This window comes from Lagenorhynchus albirostris, chromosome 11 (assembly GCF_949774975.1).
Source record: "Lagenorhynchus albirostris chromosome 11, mLagAlb1.1, whole genome shotgun sequence".
Classification (NCBI taxonomy): domain Eukaryota; kingdom Metazoa; phylum Chordata; class Mammalia; order Artiodactyla; family Delphinidae; genus Lagenorhynchus; species Lagenorhynchus albirostris.
In genome coordinates this window covers 37,702,357-37,725,658 of record NC_083105.1, presented here as the reverse complement: position 1 = coordinate 37,725,658, position 23,302 = coordinate 37,702,357, and the positions used below count along the sequence as shown (strand labels likewise).

The following is a 23,302-nucleotide window of genomic DNA, read 5'->3' as shown; positions in this document are numbered from 1 at the left end:
TTTCTCCTCACTGCTTTCTCCCCAGATAATCTCATCCATGTGCATAGCTTTCATTGTCATCTATACTTTAATGGCATTCAAATACACATTTTCAGATTAAGATTCTCCTCAGATCCAATTGCCTTGCCTTGGATGTCTGAAAGGTACTTCAAATGGAGTATCTCCAAGATTTAATACACGATGTTTCCTCCCAAGCCTAGCCCTCACCAGCATTTTCTGGCTTAGAAAATGACACCACTATCCAACCAGCTACTCAAGCCAAAAACCACAGAATCATCTTTAACCCCTTTGACTTCTTACTTCATATCCTATTTATCATCAAATTCTGTCCATTTTACCTCTAAAAACTCTGGAATCTTTTTATACCCACTACTATAACTTTAGTCTACTATTGTAGCCTCTCTGGGTGTTTCCCTGGGTAAACTATGACACCCACCTTCAACAATCCTCTATTTATTCTTCACAATGAACCAAAGTAAGTTTTTGTTTTTCAAAATCCACTCTGAAGTGAAAGTAGCCAATCTGTAAAGGCTACATATGTAGGATTCCAACTATATTAACATTCTGGAAAAGAACTGTGGAGACAGTAAAAAAGATCCGTGGCTGCCAGGAGTTATTGGAAGGTGAGGGATGAATAGGCAGAGCACAGTGGATTTTTAGGGCAGTGAATCTACTCTGTAAAATACTGTAATCATGGATCCGTGCTGTAAAACCCATAGAGTGTACAACACCAAGAGTGAAGTCTAACGTGAACTGTGGAGTGGGGTGAGAGTGATGTGTCAGTGTTGGCTCAGCAGTTGTAACTCTACTGCTCTGGTGAGGGATTTTGATGGTGCGGAGGCTGTGTGTGAATGGGAGCAGGGGTTATATGGGAACAACGTACTTTTTGCTGCTCCATTTTGCTGTGAATCTAAAACTATTCTGAAAAAATAAAGTCTGTTAAAAAACCCATTCTGATCTTGCATCGCCTCCTTACCTCCTGAAAGTGCTTTATTACCTTCCAATGCTACTAAAATAGTTGGAAGCCCTTCGCATTCACAGCCCTTTTCTATCTCTGTAGCTTCATTTCCTCTTACACCATTCTCACTTTTGCTCTCTGCTTTCCAGCCACGTTGGTCCCTTTTAGATTTGAATGGTACAAGCCCCATGCTTCCCCAGGGCTTTTGCTCCGCCCCTGTACGCAAGGGTCCTTGCATACAGACCCTTTAGACCTGAGCTCATCCTGAGTCACTTCCTAAGGGGAGTCTTCTCTGAGATCCATATTCTTCTGCCACATTGGTTGCTTTGGTTCTATCTCTCATTTAGAAATCCAAGTTATTTCCCCAAAGATTGTACCACTTTACATCTAGACATTCATAGTAATTAAATATTCATGATTATTTATTAACATCACCCTTTTCTACTAGACTGTAAGCACCGTGAGGCAGTACCCAGCTTATTTTTGCTCACCACCAAGTCTACTGCAATATAGGAGGTTGGAGGATAGGAGGTATTAGTAAATGTTTGTTGACTGAATGCATGGAGGAAAGAATGAGGACTGCCAAACTAGCCCTTGGTTACAAGTTTGCTCACTGTTTTCTCCAGTCATAGGGGTTTGGAGTCACTTGAAATATATATTAATCTCTCAGAAAAGAACTTTTTGAACATTCATTTTTAAAAGTCCCATCACAGCAGAATTTTTTTTTCTTAATCCTAAGCTGCTGTATTTCATGTGGTTACTCTATTCTCTGAGTTCTTGTGATTCCAGATAGAAATTTGCTTTGCTCTTTAAGGCATTTAGAGCTTAGGGTGAACAATATGAAAATCGTTGGTCAACAGTGGTGATTATCTGATGTCAGGGCTTCACTCCATGTCCAGCCTTTTCTCCACATCTTGGAAAATCCTCTCTGGATGGGTGGTCACTCAAGAAGAGAAGTGTGCTCTGTTCATTGCTCAGTAACAGAGGTGGAAATAAAATCACCATTTATTTTTTGTAATTTTATTTTATTTACTTATTGGCTGTGCCATGCGGCATGTGGGATCTTAGTTCCCCAACCAGGGATCACATCGGTGCCTCCTGCAGTGGAAGTGCAGAGTCTTAACCACTGGACCGCCAGGAAAGTCCCAAATCACTGTTTATTGATGGGGCTGCCTTGGGTTCCTCTGGAAGGTGTCCTCATGGTAGCCAGCACTGAAGCCAAAACACCATGAGGCCATCTGTTTTCCGAGGCTCGTTGCAATTTGTTCCCAAGTGGTATCACTGCATAGTTTCCCAGACTTCATTAATAAACAATTGAGATGAAGAAATCATTCCCTTACTTTCCAGGTAAGCTAAGCAGTTTGTCTTAATTGCTTAGTCAGCCTTTACTGAGAGACTACCTGGGGATCCTAACCAGTCACCTCAGTAATAGTGATGTGAACGGTGCATTGTAGTAGTTTTCACAGAGGTAGCTATGGGTTTTTAAGTTATCTGATGTGTACTATTTTCCCCAATTGAAATTATAAATATTGCATATATATGTGTATAGATATTCTAAATGAATGCGTTTTAAATTACAGTCTGTCCTTTCCCATGGCACTGTGGCCGACTGCGCTGTTGTTGGCAAGGAAGACCCTTTGAAGGGTCATGTCCCGTTAGCACTCTGCGTGCTGAAGAAAGGTGAGAGGTCTTTCTCCTCCCCGACTGCTGGGGCCCTGAATGATTAAAGTTAATTCAGAGCTTACCATCTGAACTTTCTCCCTAGATATAAATACAACAGAGGAACAAGTCTTAGAAGAAATTGTGAAACATGTTAGACAGAGCATTGGCCCCGTGGCTGCTTTTCGAAAAGCGGTGTTTGTGAAACAGTTACCCAAAACCAGATCTGGCAAAATTCCCCGCTCAGCTCTGTCTGCCCTTGTCAATGGCAAGCCATATAAGGTAAATTATCAAGGATGTTGAGTGCTTGGTTTTGAAATGTTTTCCCCCACTTCTTTGGTGTCAACTAAGATCTTTCAATGGTTCTCAAGCATGAATTATATCCCTAAGAAACAGGTAACAGTACTTTTTTTTTAATATTACGGGGGAAAAATTGCATAGCCATTCTCTCTGTAGGAATGAGGGTTTTGGAGAGAAACACAGATTAATTAAGACCATATACTTTTGATTAAAAGAACCAGTATGTGAAAATATTTTACTGTTAGTAAATATGTCAAATTCAAACTTGTGGAAACTCAATCTTATTAAATTAAGGATAAATTTTTCTTCATTGCCGTCATTAGTGACTAATAGTGAGTGAGAGGCTGGCTATAGATATTTTGAAAATTCTAATTGATATGTATGCTCATTATTTTTCCTGTTTTGAGTGAAAATTATTTTAGGTAATTTAGGCTGATTCAAGCATATGCATTCTTTTAATTTTGTGCATATTATACACGCACAAATATATGTATTTTTAATCATCAAGATCTAATAAAAAGTGATGCAACAGTAAGGAGTGGTTGTATGGCCAAATGCCAAAAAAAAAAATTCTTTCTATAGATGCTCATTGAAAGGCCCATAAAAGAAAGTACCATCTAGGACCAATAGTTTTGCTAACTGAACAGTTTATTTTACTATAGATACATTTTAAAATATTGAGTTCAAAGTTCCCTGTTTTTGAACTTTTCCATATGAGTATGATAAGATAATGGGGAATACAAGATTGCATACAATTGTTTAATTGTATAGAATGGAAGGGTTCAATGAAGCACCTTCATCTGGCTCTAATTTTCTTTCCAGGTATCTCCTACAATTGAAGACCCCAGCATTTTTGGGCACATAGAAGAAATGCTGAAGCAGGCATTATGACTTTTTTTTTTTTGTCACTTTTCTAATTGGAGTTAGATTTTGGAATTATTTCCCAGAAATAAATATTTAAATAGAAATTACATGCAAACTGAAATGTAAATTGTAGAGCTTGGTCTAAAAACAATGTACGTGAAAACTAGTAAAAGGTCTTCTGTTTGATTAGCCCAATTAGCACTGTTACTGGTTACCTGTAACATTGCTCATTATAGATTTTCCAGAACTTTGATTTAAGAAAAATATATCTGACATACGATTTATAAAAATTGTATCCCCAAAAAAAACATTTTAATTGAAAGTGACACTAATATCGAGCCACTTGCTGAAATTAGGACTCTGCAGCTTTGACCCAAGACCTAAAACTCAAGTGAAGTCAGAAAACAATTATAATTTTCTTATAGAAATTCTGAATATTTTCTAATATTCTTGAGATGCCCACATGCATGGTTATTTTAAATGAAATGGATGAAATGGGAAGTTTTAGGTAATCATCTAGACATGATTTTCTAAATAGGAGAATCTGTCTAGTCACATATTTCCTGAGGGAAGGCTGGGTACCAACCAAGGTACAGCTCTTTTCAATCCTTTGTTACTTAGTCAAGGGGAATCACAGGCTGGCAGAGAGCATAGAGGTCAATTAATCCAATCTCTTTGTCATGGAGATGAGGGCTCTTTAGCTGACTGTATACTCTTAATACTCTTTAGCTGACTGTATACTCTTAATGTAACTGGCAAGGAAAGCTCTTAAGGAAGAAATGTAAAAGTTTTTACATTAGCTAAAAACCGGGAGGAGTTTTAAGAGAAACCAAAAATCCAGATTTTATGTGAAATCTCTAATTTTTAAATAACTCACTAAAAAAAAAAATTGTCATATCCAAAGCACATCTTTCCATTTAAACTTCTGTAAAACTATTGAGCATTAAAAAAATAACTGAAAATTAGTCTTTGTTAATAAGCATATGATAATGTGCCAATTATCCAGAGTAGGTAGATATAGATAATTACTTATTTGGTTTACTTAGGGCTCTACATGAGATCAGTTATCAAAGAATATATTTAAACTCAAAAAATACCATACCCATGTCTTGACGGTTCTTAAAGTATTCCTCAGTCTTTCAGTCCATCAGGAACATTATTTTTAAGAGCAACTGTCTTAACATATAGTCTGGTAACATATCACAAAATATATATGAGAGATAATAGATAAGAGCTTATTGTTTGTTTCATAAAAATCGCTTACAACTTGTATAAAGACATTCTGAAAATGTTAGGATTTTTTGGACTGTAGCCTATAAGATAAATGGCTTCTCAAAGTTAATTGTTATTTGCTAAAATTGGCTTTTTGATTGTTACACCTGAAAAAATACATTCATCTAACTGTTCCTTTTAATTATTTTAGTAGACTGAGTTAAACTAATTAGATAGATATTCAACTTATAATTTGAAGTTGTTGGGTTCCTTAAACTGTCTCTTCTCTTGAGTACATTTTATCTTATCACAACTGTAATCTCACACTTTTTAATGTCTTAGAATTAAGATGTATTACCTTCTTTTTTCATATAAAATTCAGTTAATTTGAAATGGCAAATTCTTTAGCCGATTGTGTATCATAGTTCATCTGCAAGGTATAAACCCAGGCATATACAAGAATTGTGTTAACGATTACATCTTTGATCCTCTTGCACATTTTTCGTGGTAATCAATCTGAGAGACACTTCAGCAAGCGGGCTTGGGTTATTTTCCTGTTGAGTGGGATTGGAAAACAGTGCACAAGACCGGGGAAGTGGTGTTTTCTTGTATCTGGTTAAAGAAAGTGATCTCCTTTGCAGGGTCAGAGAAAGTACTGTTCCTCTCACAAGACTGAATGTGGGGCAAGAAAGATACAGTCATCAGATTGCTTAAATTTTGGAAGAAAAAAAAAGGAATTTTCTATTTTAATACTTACCATAAGGTACTTTCACTCAATAGTACTTAAAATATTTTGAATTAAATGTCTTTAAAAATAACAATATAATGTTACTAAAAAATGTAATTTGCTGAAATAAATTCTGCATGATCTTCTTTTGGTAGTTGCATAGAATTTTTTTACTGTAAAGTATTAAAATTAAAATGTAAATATTTTATTTTAAAATCTATAGAAAAGTGCCAATTAATTGATCTATTTTGCCTGTGAAAATGTACTCAGTGTATACAAATGAGAACTGCTTTACATTTAAAATTAGTTTTATTTATAGAAAATTATATTTGTAAAGGTTCTGATTATTAAAAATATGAAAATTCATAATGTTGATAGTTAAAAGGAAGAAAACCAAGGTTCTAAGCTTAATCCATGAAATGGGTTTTAGAATCTGGCAAAATGATCTTATACATCGAAGAATATTTTATGGTTTTTGAGGCAAGTAACTGGATCTTTTATATCCCTGTATGTTAGTCTATTTTAAATGGTTAATGTCTCTTATTAGGTGATATCTTAAAGGGGAAGAACTGTTTATGCAATTAAGTTGTGCAGAACAGTAGATACAAATCTAGTTTGTATTATTATGATACCATAGTTTATTATATTTCATTTCTGTAAGTCAAGATCCCCATATTCAGACGAACTTAAAAAGCTCTTTCCCATTGTTTCTAATCAGGCAACATTTTTAGAAAATTTAAAATCACTTTCATAAGCAAGTTTAGTGCTCCCTCTTGTGGCAGACTCACTTTTGAAGCTAAAAGATTGATCACTAAAAAGAATGATTTTCATTATAGTTTAAGTAAAATTTTAAACTATATGTGACTAGAAAACAAAGCTTAAACAGAGAACTGGAAGTATTTTTGTTTATTGACAATGGAGAGGGTTTCTGTTACCATTACCTTTTGAGTGAATCTGTTAAACAAAAATTGACATCAAAACAAATGTAATGTACGTGCAAACATAGCAAATTAAATACAAAAAAGGAATTACTAATGACAGGTCTTGCTGTTAATAAGATCAAGCAGCAGAAAATCAGCAGTTAGATAAATGGTATTCTTAAATAGATTTACTTTGAAATCTCCCATATAAACAAAGAATAAACAACAGTAACACCACCAAATAAAGCCACAGGGAAGAGAGAGATTATTCTTCTATACTTTTATACACTATATATGTTAATCATTCTGTCTTATTTCCTCTGATAAGACTGACTTCAGGGAAGTCGCAACAAGGCCTTCTCGGCTAAGAGCATATAACGTTAGTTAGACATGAGTCTGGCTAATGCCCTATTACATTGACAAAAGGGAAAGGTTTCTGGGGTTTTTGCTTTTTCCAGTGGAAATGACCTCAGACTCTGCAGTGGTTGACATTCACTGAACAGGGCTGGCTGGAGGTTCAAGGTATTTGGATGAACATGTGGTTCTTAGTAAAGAAGTTTTTTTTTTTTTTTTTTCCTTGGTCCACAGGTAATAAGAAGAGATTTTTTTTTCTTTATAAATTTTTTTAAATAATTGCTTTTGACTCTTGTAAACAGTTTGGCTTTGTTTTGTATTGAAAAAAGGAGATCGAGCCATCACAGTGCTATTTCTAAAGATATAGGACATCCCTGATTTCCTTTAAAGGTCTATTTTTGGCTCCAGTTCCAGGTTAAATCATTCTTTTTTACATGATCAGAGGCAGGTTTTCAGCTTTAAGGATTGACAGACTTGAAGGAGAAACATGTGGAAGCATGAAACATGCTTCCAGGAAACATATCAATTTGTTACAATGCAAAAACTGTAGAAATGGTGGAATGGTAAAATACAAACAGTACTTGGAATTGTCAAATGTTTGTTTGCACTCAAGACTCCATGAACCATATATTTTATTTTTAAAAAAATCATATTTATATCCATTTACATAAGACTTACACATTTAAAAAGAAATGCATACACAGTAATACATAAATGCCAAGTATATTACAATAAGACATGAAAAAACAAGTGGCTCCATTTCATAAAAGCATCTGTTGTACAGAATTTATGATGTGGATGATGCTTATTATTCAAATGACTTAAGCATTTTCTTACAATTGTAGTAAACTAATCAAACTTAATATCTGACTCCCCCCAAAATCATATTTTCAGCTTAATAAACCATTAGTTGTGATTATTTCCTTAGAATTCAGTCTTCACAAAGGTTTTCACTGCTTATCTTCTTAGATGGTAGTGCACTTTAGGTAGAGTAGACTGAAAAGACGACATCTAAAATATGTAATGGACAGCATTAGTTTACTGAAAGATCCCAGACTGGAAAATCTCCCTCTGCGACTCTTGGTGCACCTCCATGCATCCTGCCCACTTTTGTCCTAAGGGTAGGATATCATCTCAGGTCTAACCAATGGCTGTATGTAATTAATATTTGCTCCTCTCTAATTTTGTGCAGGCGAGGTTCATAAATAAGATTTGATCAACTTTGTAGAAAGTATGGCAGTAATATAAACAGAGGTAGTCACAGAAAACTTCAGCAGTCCTTTTGAAAAGCGTACAGCCTGCTCATTAATAAATTGAGTTGACCTATTCCGTGGAATAGATCTGTATTCTAACTCATATATTTTAGAGCTCTTTAAAAGAGACCTTTGTTTAATTGTGACAAAAACATAATGATAATCAGTAACATATAAAGAATCTGGGTTAGTGATGTGGCATCACTGATTCTTTCCAGTCATAATATACTTAGGAAAAGATCACAATTACTATCCCGACACAAGAGATAAATGATATGTTCTGAATTGTGTTAATAACAAAAATGCTAATGTTTCCTCACAATAGAAATTGGTTGTCCCAGATTAACTTATTGGAAATAAATACCTTTATTCCATTTAATGGTAAAAACTAGGAAATATGAACTAGAATGCCAAGCACAAAATACAGATTATAAATAGTTAAAGAGTAATTCTACCCATCAGTCAAGAGCTAAGAAGCAAGCACTACTCAACATATTAAGTAGTCATTTGTAAATTAGTGAAGTAGTCTAATTCTAGTTCCTGGTAAATTATCATGTTATGTGTAGAAACTATTAGAAACAGTACGTTGGAAAGCCTCTTATTTAGCCAAATTATTACAAATTTTAGATCATGCCTAATAAGATGCCAAATTGTATACCATAATTAAATTTTTAATGTTAGGGTTTTAAATCTCTTATCTGAAAGCTTTTTGTTTTATCATCAGCAGCTTCAAATAGTGACCCAAATAAGGCAGCATATCAGCTCCTATATTAGGCCCCAAAGACCATCAGTAAATTGTGTGGAGCTTTTAGTTCAAGGCAATGAATAAACAGCACAAGATGAGCTGTTCCCCTCCCCAACCCTGTGCACATACTTGGTTCTAAATATTGCTCTAAAAAGTGTTTCTCCAAAATTTTAATTCATCGTAAATGGTAGAATATTTTGGTAAAGCACAGTTGTAGATTAAGAAATGTTTATGAGTTCTTGACATTTACTTTCTATGAAAACACAGTTTTACTAAGACCGGTTTCCAATAAAATTCCATTTTCATATGGATTTGGAATTAGATTCCATCAACTAGTATTTCTCGAAGTACAAATGCCTTATAGCTTATGATTTTATAGGATGGTTTTCTGTCCTGTCCGCCATTGTTATAATGTTATTTCACTTGGTTTCTATCTGCTGTAAACCCCAGATACTTAAAATTCCTATACGTTTTCAACAAGTATTAATCACATTGATGAAAAACAACATACCAGAAGTTCAGATTTTTCAGTTATACTTTTGTTTTTAATGTGAAATCACCTCCAAATCATTTTCCTGATTCTGCCACTATTTGACTCTGGGTACCTACTAAAATACTATTTGCCTATTTCAACTTCCCCTATATAAAATACTCACTTAAAAGTGTGTTATTCTGTAAGTGCCAAACTCTCATCAGTAAAATGCTATATGCATCAATATAAAGTGCTACGAAAAAGTAGAAACCAGTGTAGTAGCAACCCATTGATGTGTAATAAGATAGTGACAGGCCTCCAACAGATGGGCCTTAAACCATAGCAGACAGATGGTGATAGGAAATCCTAGATTAAGAGTTACAATATAAAGAACTTTCCACTCTCTAGCAATTCAAAGGGGTTCTCTCACTTCTCTCACTCTTCGCCACAACGAAGAATATTGTGTATATTTACTAGTCTATGTAGGTTACATTTTTTTTGGCGGTTTGTTTTTTGTCAGCCAAGGAAAACTACTCACAGCAAGTCAGTGCTGCCTCCTTTGAGTGGCTGGTCAACATGAGTATGTGCGAACAGTGGAGTTGTCTAACCTCTGCAGTCTTGATGAAGGAACTGCAAATGGAGAAAAGGGCTTTAGAGGGACTTGGATGATTGAGTACAAAATTTCAGATGAGAAGGATTCATTTTCCCTGCATAAAGGGATCTGAGCATATTAATAGACCTTCTTTCTCTCAGATAGAAGCCACTCATATTCCTTTTCTCAAGACAAGCTACTAAAGAAAATATATTCCAGTGTGATTCACCTGAGCTTTCAAGTTGTGTATTCCTCCTTAGATGAAATCTGTTAACAAGAACAGTTCCCCTGGGTGCTCCTGTTTTTGAAGCAAAGATTGCTCTTGGAGAATTCAGTATGCTGGACTGTCTTCCCCTCCAATACTGAAAAGCTTCTATACTCATTTTAATCATGTTAAATTGCTCATGAATTTTGCTAATGTGTTCCATAATACTAACAACTTAGAAGAAATATAGATCAAAGATCATGGAATATAGATCAAAGATCATGGTTTATACTGGAACTTATTTTAAGGGCCATGATAACTATCACCTTGACAAGAAATAATAATTCTAGGTGATTGTCTCAATAAAGAGAGTGGGGCTTTTTTGTTTGATGCTTACCAGACAGACATAACTTTGTGACTACAACTTCAAATTTGTCTCTCCTCCAGAATGGCTGTTTTCCTTTGTGAAGTATATAACACAAGTCTAATGTCCACAGAAGGAAATACTAATTGGGAGATTACTGTCGGTTTTGTGTTTGTTTAGTTCTCTTCTCATGGTTGTGCTTGTTTATTTAAGGCCTTCTGCCTTGGTCATAGGTGAGAATATCTGATGAGTCTGAGTTTTTAAGATGAAATAGAAAACTTGCAATATTCAAGCATGTAGGGTGACAGTGGAGTTAATTTCCGTTTATTAAGGACCTTTAGTCCAAATCCATCCTCTAAACAAATTATTTACTTGGTGAATAGAAGAGTAAAGAAACACAAATCATGCAGATGTTTTTCTTCCTAGATGTGGACATTAGCCAAAATAGTCCTTTTTAGGATATTTTAAATTATTTTTAAAATATGAATAAAGTGCCATGAGTTCATGCATTAGCAGCTTACAAAAGAGTATGGTCTGATGAAAGCAAAGTAAACTTCAAGCAGAGCAAACCAACTTAAGAAAAGAATCAATTCCAGAAAGCTGTGCAAGATCAGAGAATGACGGCATTTGCTAAACAAGCTTTTTACTTTATAAGCAGAAATGCAAAACTACTGTACCATCCGTTGTCATTTTCCTTGACTGCCCCGACGTTGTGGTTAACCTAAATCCAGCCGGTAACGTTTCTGAGGACCCAGGCATCATGCTGATTCCGTGTACTTCACGGGGAGGAAACTGCCTTCTCCAGGTCGACCCACGCCTGAAATTCTTGTCATCACTCTGCCAGTACAGAGATACAATTTGATGTAATGAAAACAAGTAAACTAGTCCAGGTGCTTAAAACATGTAACTGATTATTTACATTCAGTCTGTAAAGTATACATATGGAATACTATATTTCAAGGGTTATATTGATTCCAAAATGAGAATGCAGGATATGTGAAATAGAAATGTTTTTATTAAAAAGTTCATATGATTTCGAATCTAAAACATATATGAAAGTAAAATCTTTGAAAATTTAAAATAAAACCCCAAAGTTTTTCCAAAAAGAATTTTGGGTATACTTTGTTGCACTTCATGCCAACTGTTTTTATGTTATGAGATGATATACTTAGCTGAATAAGTATTGGGTAGACACCATTTGATTCACACACTTGATTATTTCATGAATTTTGCTTTTATGTATACAAGATATATGTTATGGGAAATCTATATTTGATACAGCCTGGCTCATATGGGATACGATAATTTGTATTCTGTGTAAGAAACTAAATTTGTCATTTGCTAGATTTCAGCTGATACAGAATTAACTTGTAGTTTGTTGAAAAACCTATGCAAATGGTCACCTTCCTTTTAATAAATAACATGTGCTCATTAGATGCCACTAAAAGCATAATGTAACTCTGGCTGCTGTTTTACAATGTAATTCTTGTTGCTGATTCTATTATATCTTAATTGCATAAAATCTTCCCTCTCTGTGCATACACATTGTACCTGCAGACAAACCATTATTTTCTCTGAATTGGTAAGCAACAATATGTAATTTACCATTTGACTGATTATATTCTTTGTTTCTAATCTAAGGAAAATATTAATCATTCTACACAGATCTTATCTTCTTATATCACTAAGTTTTTCATCTAAGGAAGGACTGTCTACTCCCTAAAATTATAGTTAAATATGTGTGGTTGACTCTGCTAGCTCAGGTGACTTCATTTGGGCATAGAGAATATAGATAGATATTCAGCCTAAATTATTGTAATAAATAAGAAACACTATAAAGTATTCTTCATCATAGACTACTAATTTAAGTAGCATACAAGGTTAATCTGGGAAAAATAAAATCATTTATGTAATTACATTTATCCATTTTTCTTTTAGAATCCTTATTATTAATATATAAATTTTGTTTAGATTTGATAGCCATTTTACACTTTAAGAGATTTCTGCTACTCTTCTCAACTGCTGTATTTGACTTTGCCTTAGACTCCAAATGTTTATAAATGGAAAAAAAGAAGCAGAATTTCTCAGTTGTGGCCTCTCTGACTTCTTGAATCTTGGAGAAGTTGTTGCATGAACATAAATTTTCTTCAGTTCTATAAAACATTACATTACATTGTAGGAATGTACAGCTCCTATAATGTTTGAGATAAGGGCTCAAAAATATGCCAGTAAATTGAGAATTTAAATCATGATTCCTTAACTTCTGTTCTTTCAACATAGTGTTACTGCAGAAAGTTAATGGGAATTATAAGCAACAACATCACAGGAAAAGGTTTCCATGAGAGGAGACTGAAAGATATGCTCTCAGCTGAGGATATCCTCTGTCTGTAGCAGCACATGAACACTTCTCAAATCATTTCAGTGGAATCTGAATGCGATCAGCCCCAGAAGCAAGTCTATTCTGGCTCCAGCTAAGTTGTTTAGATATTTTTGTTCACACTCAAAAAACAAAACCAAAATCAAACAAAGAAACAAACAAAAAACTGAGACAAAAGCGACTAGAGGGTTTGAATGATAAAATCATGTGCTTTTTTAGTAATAAAAAGAGGTAGCATATTTTAAAGGCAGATAATAACGTTCCATATAGGCCTTTCAACTTGTTCATTACTTTTAAGAAGCAACACTAGAACCCACATTGACTTGTGTCTCTGACTGGACCTCTACTTCAGCTCAGTCTGCATTTTAGAATCGTTATGATATGACAGATCTTTAATAATTTTTATTAAAATTATTTTTCCAACTTTTAAGTAAGGATAATAATTGTACTTAAAAGTGTGTATGGGGTTTCCTTGGTGGCGCAGTGATTGAGAGTCTGCCTGCCGATGCAGGGGACACGGGTTTGTGCCCCGGTCCGGGAAGATCCCACATGCCGCGGAGCGGCTGGGCCTGTGAGCCACGGCCGCTGAGCCTGCGCGTCCGGAGCCTGTGCTCCGCAACGGGAGAGGCCACAACAGTGAGAGGCCCGCGTACCGCAAAAAAAAAAAAAAAGTGTGTATGTGTTTATGCAGACTATCTTTTTGATTCAACAATTAAGAATACGGATTAAAAGCAGATACAAACTACTATATGTAAAATACATAAACAACAAGGCCCTACTGTACAACACAGGAACCTATATTCAATATCCTGTAATAAACCATAACAGACATAAAAAGAAACGAAGTTGAGTTATTTGTAGGGCGGTGGATGGACCTAGAGTCTGTCATACAGAGTGAGGTAGGTCAGAAAGAGAAAAACAAATACTGTATGCTAAAACATATATGGAACCGAAAGAAAAAAAATGGTCATGAAGAACCTAGGGGCAAGAAGGGAATAAAGACACAGACCTACTAGACAATGGACTTGAGGATATGGGGAGGGGGAAGGGTAAGCCTGGACAAAGAGAGAGTGGCATGGACATATATACACTACCAAATGTAAAACAGATAGATAGTGTGAAGCAGCCACACAGCACAGGGAGATCAGCTCGGTGCTTTGTGACCACTTAGAGGGGTGGGATAGGGAGGGTGGGAGGGAGGGAGATGAAAGAGGGAAGAGATATGGGGATATGTGTATATGTATAACTGATTTACTTTGTTATAAAGCAGAAACTAACACACCATTGTAAAGCAATTATACTCCAATAAAGATGTTAAAAAAAAAAAGGAAATGGGCTTCCCTGGTGGCGCAGTGGTTGAGAGTCCGCCTGCCGATGCAGCGGACACGGGTTCGTGCCCCAGTCCGGGCGGATCCCACATGCCGCAGAGCGGCTGGGCCCGTGAGCCATGGCCGCTGAGCCTGCGCGTCCGGAGCCTGTGCTCCGCAACGGGAGAGGCCACAACAGTGAGAGGCCCACGTACCGCAAAGAAAAACAAAAAAGACTCATCAAATGACTCATCAAATAGAGGATATCAATAGAGAGACAGAAATTATATATGATATGTATTATATATATGATATATATATTATATATATACAGAGAGAGAGAGAGAATCTAATGGAAATTCTGGAATTGAAAAGTGAAACAACTGAAATTAAAAATTCACTAGACGGGGCTTCCCTGGTGGCGCAGTGGTCGAGAATCTGCCTGCCAATGCAGGGGACACGGGTTTGAGCCCTGGTCTGGGAAGATCCCACATGCTGCGAAGCCACTAGGCCCGTGAGCCACAACTACTGAGCCTGTGCATCTGGAGCCCGTGCTCTGCAACAAGAGAGGCCGCGATAGTGAGAAGCCCGCGCACTGGATGAAGAGCGGCCTCCACTCACCGCAACTAGAGAAAGCCCTCGCACAGAAACGGAGACCCAACACAGCCAAAAATAAATAAATAAAAACCATTTCTAAAAAAAAATTCACTGGAGAGGTTCAGTAGCATCTTTGAACTGGAAGAATAAAGAATCAGCAAACTTGAAGATACAGCAATTGAGATTATTCAGTCTAAAGAACAGAAAGAAAAAAAGAATGAAGAAAAATGAACAGAGCCTCAGATACCCATGGAACATCTTTGAACACACAATATACACTTAATGGGAATTCCAGAAGAGGAGCAAATTAGGCAGAAAAACATATTTGAAGAAATAATAGTCCAAAAATTTGATGAAAAATATTAATCTACACATCCAAAGTCCAAGTAGACATCATAGTAAAACTGTTAAAAGGCAGCGAAAATCTCGAACACAAGAGAGAAACTGATGTATCATACAAGGGAACCACAATAAAATTAACAGCTAATTTTTTATCAGAAACAATGGAGGCCAGAAGGAATGAGATGGCATATTCAAAGTGCTGAAAGAAAAAAATCCTGTCAATCAAGAAGTCTTTGTCTAATAAAAGTATCCTTCAACAATGAAGGTGAAATAAAGACACTCCCAGACAAAGAATGAGAATTTGTTGCTAGCAGGCCTGCCTTATAAAAAATACTAAAGGAAGTCCTTCAGGGTAAAAGGAAATGACACCTGACAGTAAACTGAATCCACATGAATAAATAAAGAGCAAAAGGCAATTATATAGGTAAATACAAAGACACTACAAACATATTTTTCTCTTTTATTCCCTTAACTGAGTTAAAAAACAATTGTTGGGTTTATAACATAAAGAGGGAATAGAGTTATATTGGAGAAAGGAAAGGACACCAGACAGTAGCTTGAATCCACAGAAGAAAATGAAAAGAACCATAAATGATAAATATGTGGTTTAATATAAAAAATTCTATAAATACATTTTTTTCTCCTTTCCGCTCTTAAATTTTTAAAAAGACATATAAAGCAATATTTATAACACTATTATTGGATTTAAAACACATGGATGTAATATATATGACAATAATAGCACAAAGGGTAAGGAGGGAATTGAGCTATATTGGAGCAAAGTTTTGATAATTTATTAGAATTGAGTTAGTAGTAATCTGAAGTATATTGTGATAAATTACATATTATAATCTCTAGAACAAACTGAGACTAGTAACTCAAAAATATAATAAAGAAACCACAAAGGAATTAAAATGTACATTAGAAAAGTATTTAACACAAAAGAAGACAGTAAAGGAAGAACAGAAGCACAGCAAGAACAAAAGAAGACATGAAGCATATAGAAAAAAATAAAATTGCAGAGAGAAATCCAACCATATCAATAATTACTCTAAATATAAATAACTTAAACATTCAGACTAAATGTGAATGACTTAAACATTATCAAACCAGATTAAAAAAACAAGATTCAATTATACACTCCCTACAAGAGACATTTTAGATGCATAGACACAAATAGGTTGAAAGCAAAAGAATGAAAAAATATACACCATGCAAACAGTAACCACAAGTGAGGTAAAATGTCTATACCAATATTAGATAAAATAGACTTTAAGACCAAGATATATACTAAAGACAGAGATACTTTATAATGATAAAAGGGTCAATTCATCAAAATGATATAATTATGTGCACCTAACAACAGAGTCCCAAAATACATGAAACAACTCCCGACAGAACTGAAGGGAGAAATAGAGCATTCCACAATAGTAGCTAGAAAGACAACATACTGAACAGGAGAAAACATTTGCAAATGATATGACTGATAAGGGGTTAATATCCAAAATATATAACTAGCTCATATAACTCGACAACAAAAAGAAACAACCCAATTAAAAAATGGGCAGAAGATGTGAATAGACATTTTCCCAAAGAGGACATTCAGATGGCCAGCAGACACATGAAAAGATGCTCAACATCATTAATTATCAGAGAAATGCAAATTAATACCAAAATGTGATATCACTTCACACCTGTCAGAATGGCTGTCATCAAAAAGAACACAAATAAGAAATGCTGGAGGGGGTGTGGCAAAAAGGGAACCCTTGTACACTGCTGGTGGGAACGTAAATTGCTGCAGCCATTGTGGAAATCAGTATGGAGGTTTCTCAAAAAACTAAAAGTAGAACTACCACGTGACCCAGCAATTCCACTCCTGGGTATATATCTGAAAAAAATGAAAACACTAATTCGAAAAGATACATGCACCCCAATGTTCATAGCAGCATTATTTACAATTGCCAAGATATGGAAGCAACCTAAGTGTTCATCAATAGATGAATGGATAAAAAAGATGTTGCATGTATATATACTATGGAATACTACTCAGCCATAAAAAAGAATGAAATTTTGCCATTTGCAGCAACATGGATGGACTCGGAGGGTATAAGTGAAATAAGTGAAATAAGTCAGTCACTTATTTCACTAAGTGAAATAAGTCAGACAGAGAAAGACAAATACTATATGATATCACTTATATGTGAAATCTAAAAAATAAAGCAAACTAGTGAATATAACAAAAAAAGAAACAGATTCACAGATATAGTGAACAAACTAGTGGTTACCAGTGGGGAGAGAGAAGGGCGGAGGGGTAAAATAGGGTTGGGGCTTAAGAGGTACAAACTATAATGTATAAAATAAGCTACAAGGATATGTTGTACAACACAGGGAATATAGCCAATATTTTATAATAATTATAAATGGAGTATAACCCTTAAAAATTGAGAATCACTATGTTGTACACCATAACATATAATATTGTACATCAACTATACTTCAATAACAAAATTTTAAAATTAAAAAAAAAATTAAATGGCTAAATAAAAACCAAAAGAAAAATTTAAAAAAATACAAACCATAATGGAAAAGAATGTGACAAAGAATATATATGTATATATACACACATATATATACATATATATATACATATATATATATATAGAGAGAGAGAACTGAATCACTTTGCTGTACGCAAGAAACTACCACAACATTGTAAATTAACTATACTTCAATAAAAAATTTTAAAAAAAGAATAAGGATTGAAAAGATCATCAAAGTTATAAAATTAAAATCAGTTAAATATTAACTGTTTTTAAAATATATTAATAATTATCCTGATTGGACAGGAGTATGAATTTACAGGAAGTTAGCTGAGGTCAAGACTGTAGAGCTTATCTAACTTCCTCTGAAAAGGACAGCTTGGGTTTTATAAAACCAAGATCACCTGCCCTGCCCATTTGAATGTGGAATTATTGTCTCATTTTAGGAATTGCTGTGTTCATTCACAAAACTATTTTAATCAGCTTTTCTTTACAGCCAAGAAACACCTGCATTTTGCAACACAGAATTATGCATCACTGTATTTTCCACTTCATACTCAGGTTTCCTCCCCATTTCTTCCAGAAAGATCCTTGAAAACCTCAGAAGGAATATTAAAATCCATAGTTTATCAATGCACAGAGTGTGCTAACGTCCCTTGTATTCCTTCATCTTGGGAGACTACTTACATGTTTACTATTTTCCAAATCATTTAAACATGCATTTACTATGTGTAGAGATTCTTACACTCAATATAACCTTCAATTCCTATGACTGTTAAAATGTTACTCATACATTTTTAAGGAAAACACAATATTGATATCTAAAATAATCAAAAACTTCCCATTTATTGAAAGCAAGTTTTTTCTTCCTTTTAATATCCTAAAATTTCCTGTGAAGATATACTGATATTTAAGAAATAAGCACATCCCTTATTAAAGAGCTGAATTTATTAGGGCTAGTGTTGCCATTACTTACAATTTAAAAAAATTTTTGCTCAACATTATTTTGCTGTCATAGCTCATGAAAAATGTCTGAATTTGAAATACTTCTTAGTGTTTCTAACTGCTAATATGATAATATATATGAATTTATAATGTTCTTTCCAAATCAAATTAGTAAAATTAAATATTTAAGAATAATAGTGGGGAAAATTCTAGATTCTATCCATAGAACAAGCATCTGATTAATTTTGAGCACTAGTCCTTGAAAGCCATTTTATTTGTACTGTCCCAGGTCCCTTTTGAATGACAATGACAGACAAAGACTTACTTCATCCAGTCGCCGTTCAGTTCCCAGAGCCAGGAGGTTATTGTATTCCCTTTCGAGAATCTGCCTTGCCTGTCGAGATCAGATTAGAGTTAACATCATTGAAGTCACCTTTTATTTGAAAAATCATAGTGATTATATTTACCTGAGAAAACATTCCAATACCCTGTTTTATTTACAGGGGTCTCATTTTTTTCATCCTCTATATCTATAAGCCATTGTAAATTTAAACTATAAACACAAGGAAGGGCAATTTTCTTCAGTCTGTGGACAGTAGAGACAGCCTCACATAAACGTCTGAGGTCAAAGGGTTTGACCTCACTTTGTTACTTTATTCCAATTGAATATTTTATGTAAACTTTGAAATATACAAAAATGAAATAAAAAGTAAAGTTAGACTGCCACATTTTTATCAAGTCTATGCAGGTAGTTCTGAAACCTGGCCAATCATCATCATTTGGGGAAACTTTAAATGATTAGGGTTCCTGTGCCCTATCTCTTGATATCTGATTTCTTAGGCTTGTGATGTAGATTGCACGTTTTATTTTAAGTTTTTAAGGAACTCCAGCAATTCAAATAATTATCCAGACTTGGGAAACAATGGCACACCCAGAGCTGAGTGTCTGTATAATTCAGACATGTAAATAGAAATGACTGCCCCTCAGAGGGGCAGAGACTAAAGGCCATCTGTCAGGGATATTGATTGGGGGAATCTGGCATTCAGGTGGGAGGTTGGACCACATAACTTCTAAATCCCTTTCAACTTAATTTTATGATATTGTTTTGGCTAGAAATCCAGTAGCTTGAAATTAAAGTCCCAGTGACATATATCAAACGTTGAACTAACTCCCATTAGGAATCATGAATACACAGCCGACTTTTTTTTTCCTAAAAGTTTACTTTGTCCTTACATAAACCAGGACACAGTGCAACTACAGCACAAAGGGGCTTGCCTGGGTGTTCTGTGTTGGAATCTGTAGTAATAAAGCTAAGCTGCTGTAGTCAAAGTTCTCATCCAGGGCTATAAGTGAGCCATGCACACCACTTTCAAGAATATTATTTGCATATTCTCGAAGTCCAATTGCTTGTATCCAGCGAATAACTCGATCATTGCTCCACACCAACACATCTAGAAAAAGAGGTGCATCATTTTAGGCTGCAGTATTTTGCATAGTAAATAAAAACTGCTGGCTGAAATGAGCCACAGGCGCCTGGCCAAGTTAGCATTTATGCTGGCTTCTTTATCCACTCCCTAGTGCAGCTGGCTCCTTGTGTTACATGTATTTACCTTTCTAATAACTAACCCTTTCTACTTTTAGCCCAGAAAAAAAATTGTGATTTTAAGAGTGTTTGTTGTCACTGAAATGAGAGCATTTCCATCACATGGAACATAATGTCTCAAAGTGTTTCTTGTTTTCATTCTGGAGCTCTAGGGGTCTGTCTGAAGTTCAATGCTTTTACCACCAGATGGGGACGTTTCTTATTTGTGTCCATATACAGCTCTTCAGTCAAGAGAGCAAGATGACAATCTAAAATGGTTCTTCATCAGAGTATTTTTAAACTACTACCTAACTATTGTGTATAGGCTAGAAGAAACTTTTTTTTTTTCCATCTGAAGCAATAAGTCAGAGAACAGAATAGTAAGAGAACAGGCACTCAATAGTTTGATACTTACCCTACTATTTTGTCAATCCATTATTTCTCAATCACATACTAATCCAAAAATCAAACACTCTCAAGTCATAAGTTGTTTTTCCTTTTAGGTTGAAACGCAATATTTTACTAAGGTACAAAACACTTTGAATTTTATTTTCTAAAACTAAAACCTTTAGAGAAAAATGTCATATATACCTTTTTAGACCAAAACATATCAAAGTATATTTTATCCTTTTTCCATTCCTTCTCATTATGAGTTGACATAATACTACATAATAGCCAGCAAAACAGTCAGAAGGACCAGAATGTTCCATTGAAAAGAAAGAATTTTGAGGAACTTAAGGGGAAATGAGAAAATAATTAAAACTTTTTTTCTAAAAAAAGAATCAAAACTTTTTTTCATTTCTAGAAAGGGAAATGAAACCCATAATTTACTAGTACAGTAAAAGTAAGTTTTCCTATTAATTTTTTTTTTCTTTCAGAATGAAATATATACCTTATCCGGAAAAAGTATAAAGAATACTTTGGGAACTATTCTTCAACTTCAACTGTTCATTTCCCCAATTTAACTTATCTGCAAAAATCTTATTAGTATTTTCTTCTTTGTGTGTGTGTGTGGGGGGAGAGTATTTATATATTAAGTTTTTCAAAAGCATTACTAATTTGTCCTAATGCATTAATTTATAACCAATTCAGATTTTCTTGTGTATAACATCAAAGCAATAAAGTGATACTTCAGCACCACAGAGGTCCCCTCATGTCCTTTCTCAGTTATTATCCTCACCTCAACAATAATCAATATTCTGACTATGCTCACGCCAGATTAATTTTGCCTGATTTTTTAGTTTTTTATAAATGCTGTCGTACAATATGTATCTTCACTCAATATAGGGTTCACCCATGCTATGGCAAATAGCAGTAGCTTGTTTATTTAGTATTCCATTGTATGATTATGTCACAATTTATCCCTTCTACTGTCGATGGAAATTTGGGTGGGTTCTACTGTGGTTATTAAGAATAGTGCTGCTTTGGGGCTTCCCTGGTGGCACAGTGGTTGGGGGTCCACCTGCTAATGCAGGGGACGCGGGTTCGTGCCCCGGTCTGGGAGGATCCCACATGCCACAGAGCAGCTGGGCCCGTGAGCCATGGCCGCTGAGCCTGCGCATCCGGAGCCTGTGCTCCGCAACGGGAGAGGCCACAACAGTGAGAGGCCCGCGTACCGCTAAAAAAAAAAAATACATATATATATATATATATATATATATATATATATATATATATATATATATATATCCACCAGTATCTTTTCAACTATTGCTTCTTCCTCATTCTCTCTTATCTCTCTTTCTGGGATTCCAATTACACCTATACTAGACTCCTCCCTGTGTCCAGTGTCTCTAATGATCTGTTTTGTATCACTCATCCTTTTGTTTCTTTTCACGTTTCAGGCCAGATATTTTCAACTGATATATCTTTTATTTCATTATTAGTTTCAGTTTAAACTTTCTGCTTCTTAAAATTTCCATTTAATCATTTCTTAACATATTGATTCTAGCTCTTTATTAAAAATTTTCCATTTTGTCACCTATTTTCTTAACACATTAATCACAATTGTTTTAAAGTCCATGTCTGAAAAAAAATCATCCAGGGTCACTTGTGGATATATTTATATTTTCTGTTTTATTCCTTTTGGTTTTCCTCATTTTGCCCCATTATTTGACATGTTTTATATATATATACATATATATATGTATATATGTGTGTGTTTGTGTATATATATATATATATATATATATATATATATATATAAATCCCTGACTTTATGACTGAAAAATGCCTCAAGAGGAACTTTGCATAAAGTGTCAGGCTTACTTATTTTCTGTTTCTCCAGGTTCTTGGTTCCTCAAGACCTGGCAGCTTTGGCACCTCTAAATTACAATGTTCCCTCCCCTGTTCTGTAAGACAGGGAAAAGCAGCAGAGAATGACCAGGCTTACCTCTCAACACATTTCTCTTTTTCTCAAGATCATGGCCTCTCAAGGCTCGGGTGTCTTAATTGCTTTCTGCTGCCTTCAAACAGCTGTTTATTGATTGATCTAGTTTTTCTACTTGTTCTTGGTTGATTTAACGTATTCCATTATAGTCAGAAGTGGAGATTCCTGAGATTAATTTGTACTCTTTTTGTCTCTACCAATCCATGGTGGTGGTAAAGCATTTGCATATGAATCTGGAAGGTATATATACCTCACATACCTCTACTTAACTCCTATTGTGGCTTGAACAATTTTATTTCAAAAGAAAGGCCCTAAGTCTCTCTTTGGATTTGGTTTAATGAGAAACATGTGAGGAAAGACTCAAAATGCCCACTTTCCACAATCGCATTACTATATCCTGCTCCAGCCAAAGAATGAATTTCTTCAGGAAGTAGGATGTTTATCGTCTCCCTCAGAGTTTCAGCTCTTTCTTTCCCCATGTCTTCAGCAAAGCAAAGTACTTTGGTAATAATCCTTACTATCTATGGAAATTTTATATTATATATATATTCACTGGGTCTCCCTGGTCAGTCCTAAAGTATATGTTTTCCTCTGAGCA

General features: G+C 34.9%; 2 protein-coding genes across 6 annotated transcripts in view; one reads left to right on the top strand and one right to left on the bottom strand.

Moving 5' to 3' along the window:
* Positions 1 to 5,866, top strand: part of ACSS3 (acyl-CoA synthetase short chain family member 3) — a 147,767-nt gene extending 141,901 nt beyond the window's left edge. For 2 of the 5 annotated variants that reach the window (XR_009543339.1, XR_009543340.1), the window contains 4 exons: positions 2,539 to 2,638; positions 2,724 to 2,899; positions 3,740 to 3,903; positions 5,635 to 5,760. Coding sequence is in view for 3 of the 5 variants with exons in the window: in XM_060165113.1 (XP_060021096.1) it covers positions 2,539 to 2,638; positions 2,724 to 2,899; positions 5,635 to 5,790 (432 nt within the window). In the remaining 2 variants the exon portion in view is untranslated. Of the gene's footprint in view, positions 1 to 2,538; positions 2,639 to 2,723; positions 2,900 to 3,739; positions 3,904 to 5,634 lie in introns of those variants that run through there. The other 3 variants (XM_060165113.1, XM_060165115.1, XM_060165116.1) reach the window with 2 other exon arrangements.
* Positions 5,867 to 7,634: 1,768 nt separating this feature from the next.
* The window catches only part of PPFIA2 (PTPRF interacting protein alpha 2), a 474,509-nt gene continuing 458,841 nt past the window's right edge, over positions 7,635 to 23,302 (bottom strand). The window contains exons 31-35 of the mRNA XM_060165096.1: positions 20,009 to 20,184; positions 19,059 to 19,127; positions 11,303 to 11,462; positions 10,003 to 10,094; positions 7,635 to 8,005 (exon numbers count right to left, since the gene is read on the bottom strand). Of these exons, the coding sequence (XP_060021079.1) occupies positions 10,036 to 10,094; positions 11,303 to 11,462; positions 19,059 to 19,127; positions 20,009 to 20,184 (464 nt within the window). The 3' untranslated portion in view covers positions 7,635 to 8,005; positions 10,003 to 10,035. The remainder of the gene's footprint in view (positions 8,006 to 10,002; positions 10,095 to 11,302; positions 11,463 to 19,058; positions 19,128 to 20,008; positions 20,185 to 23,302) is intronic.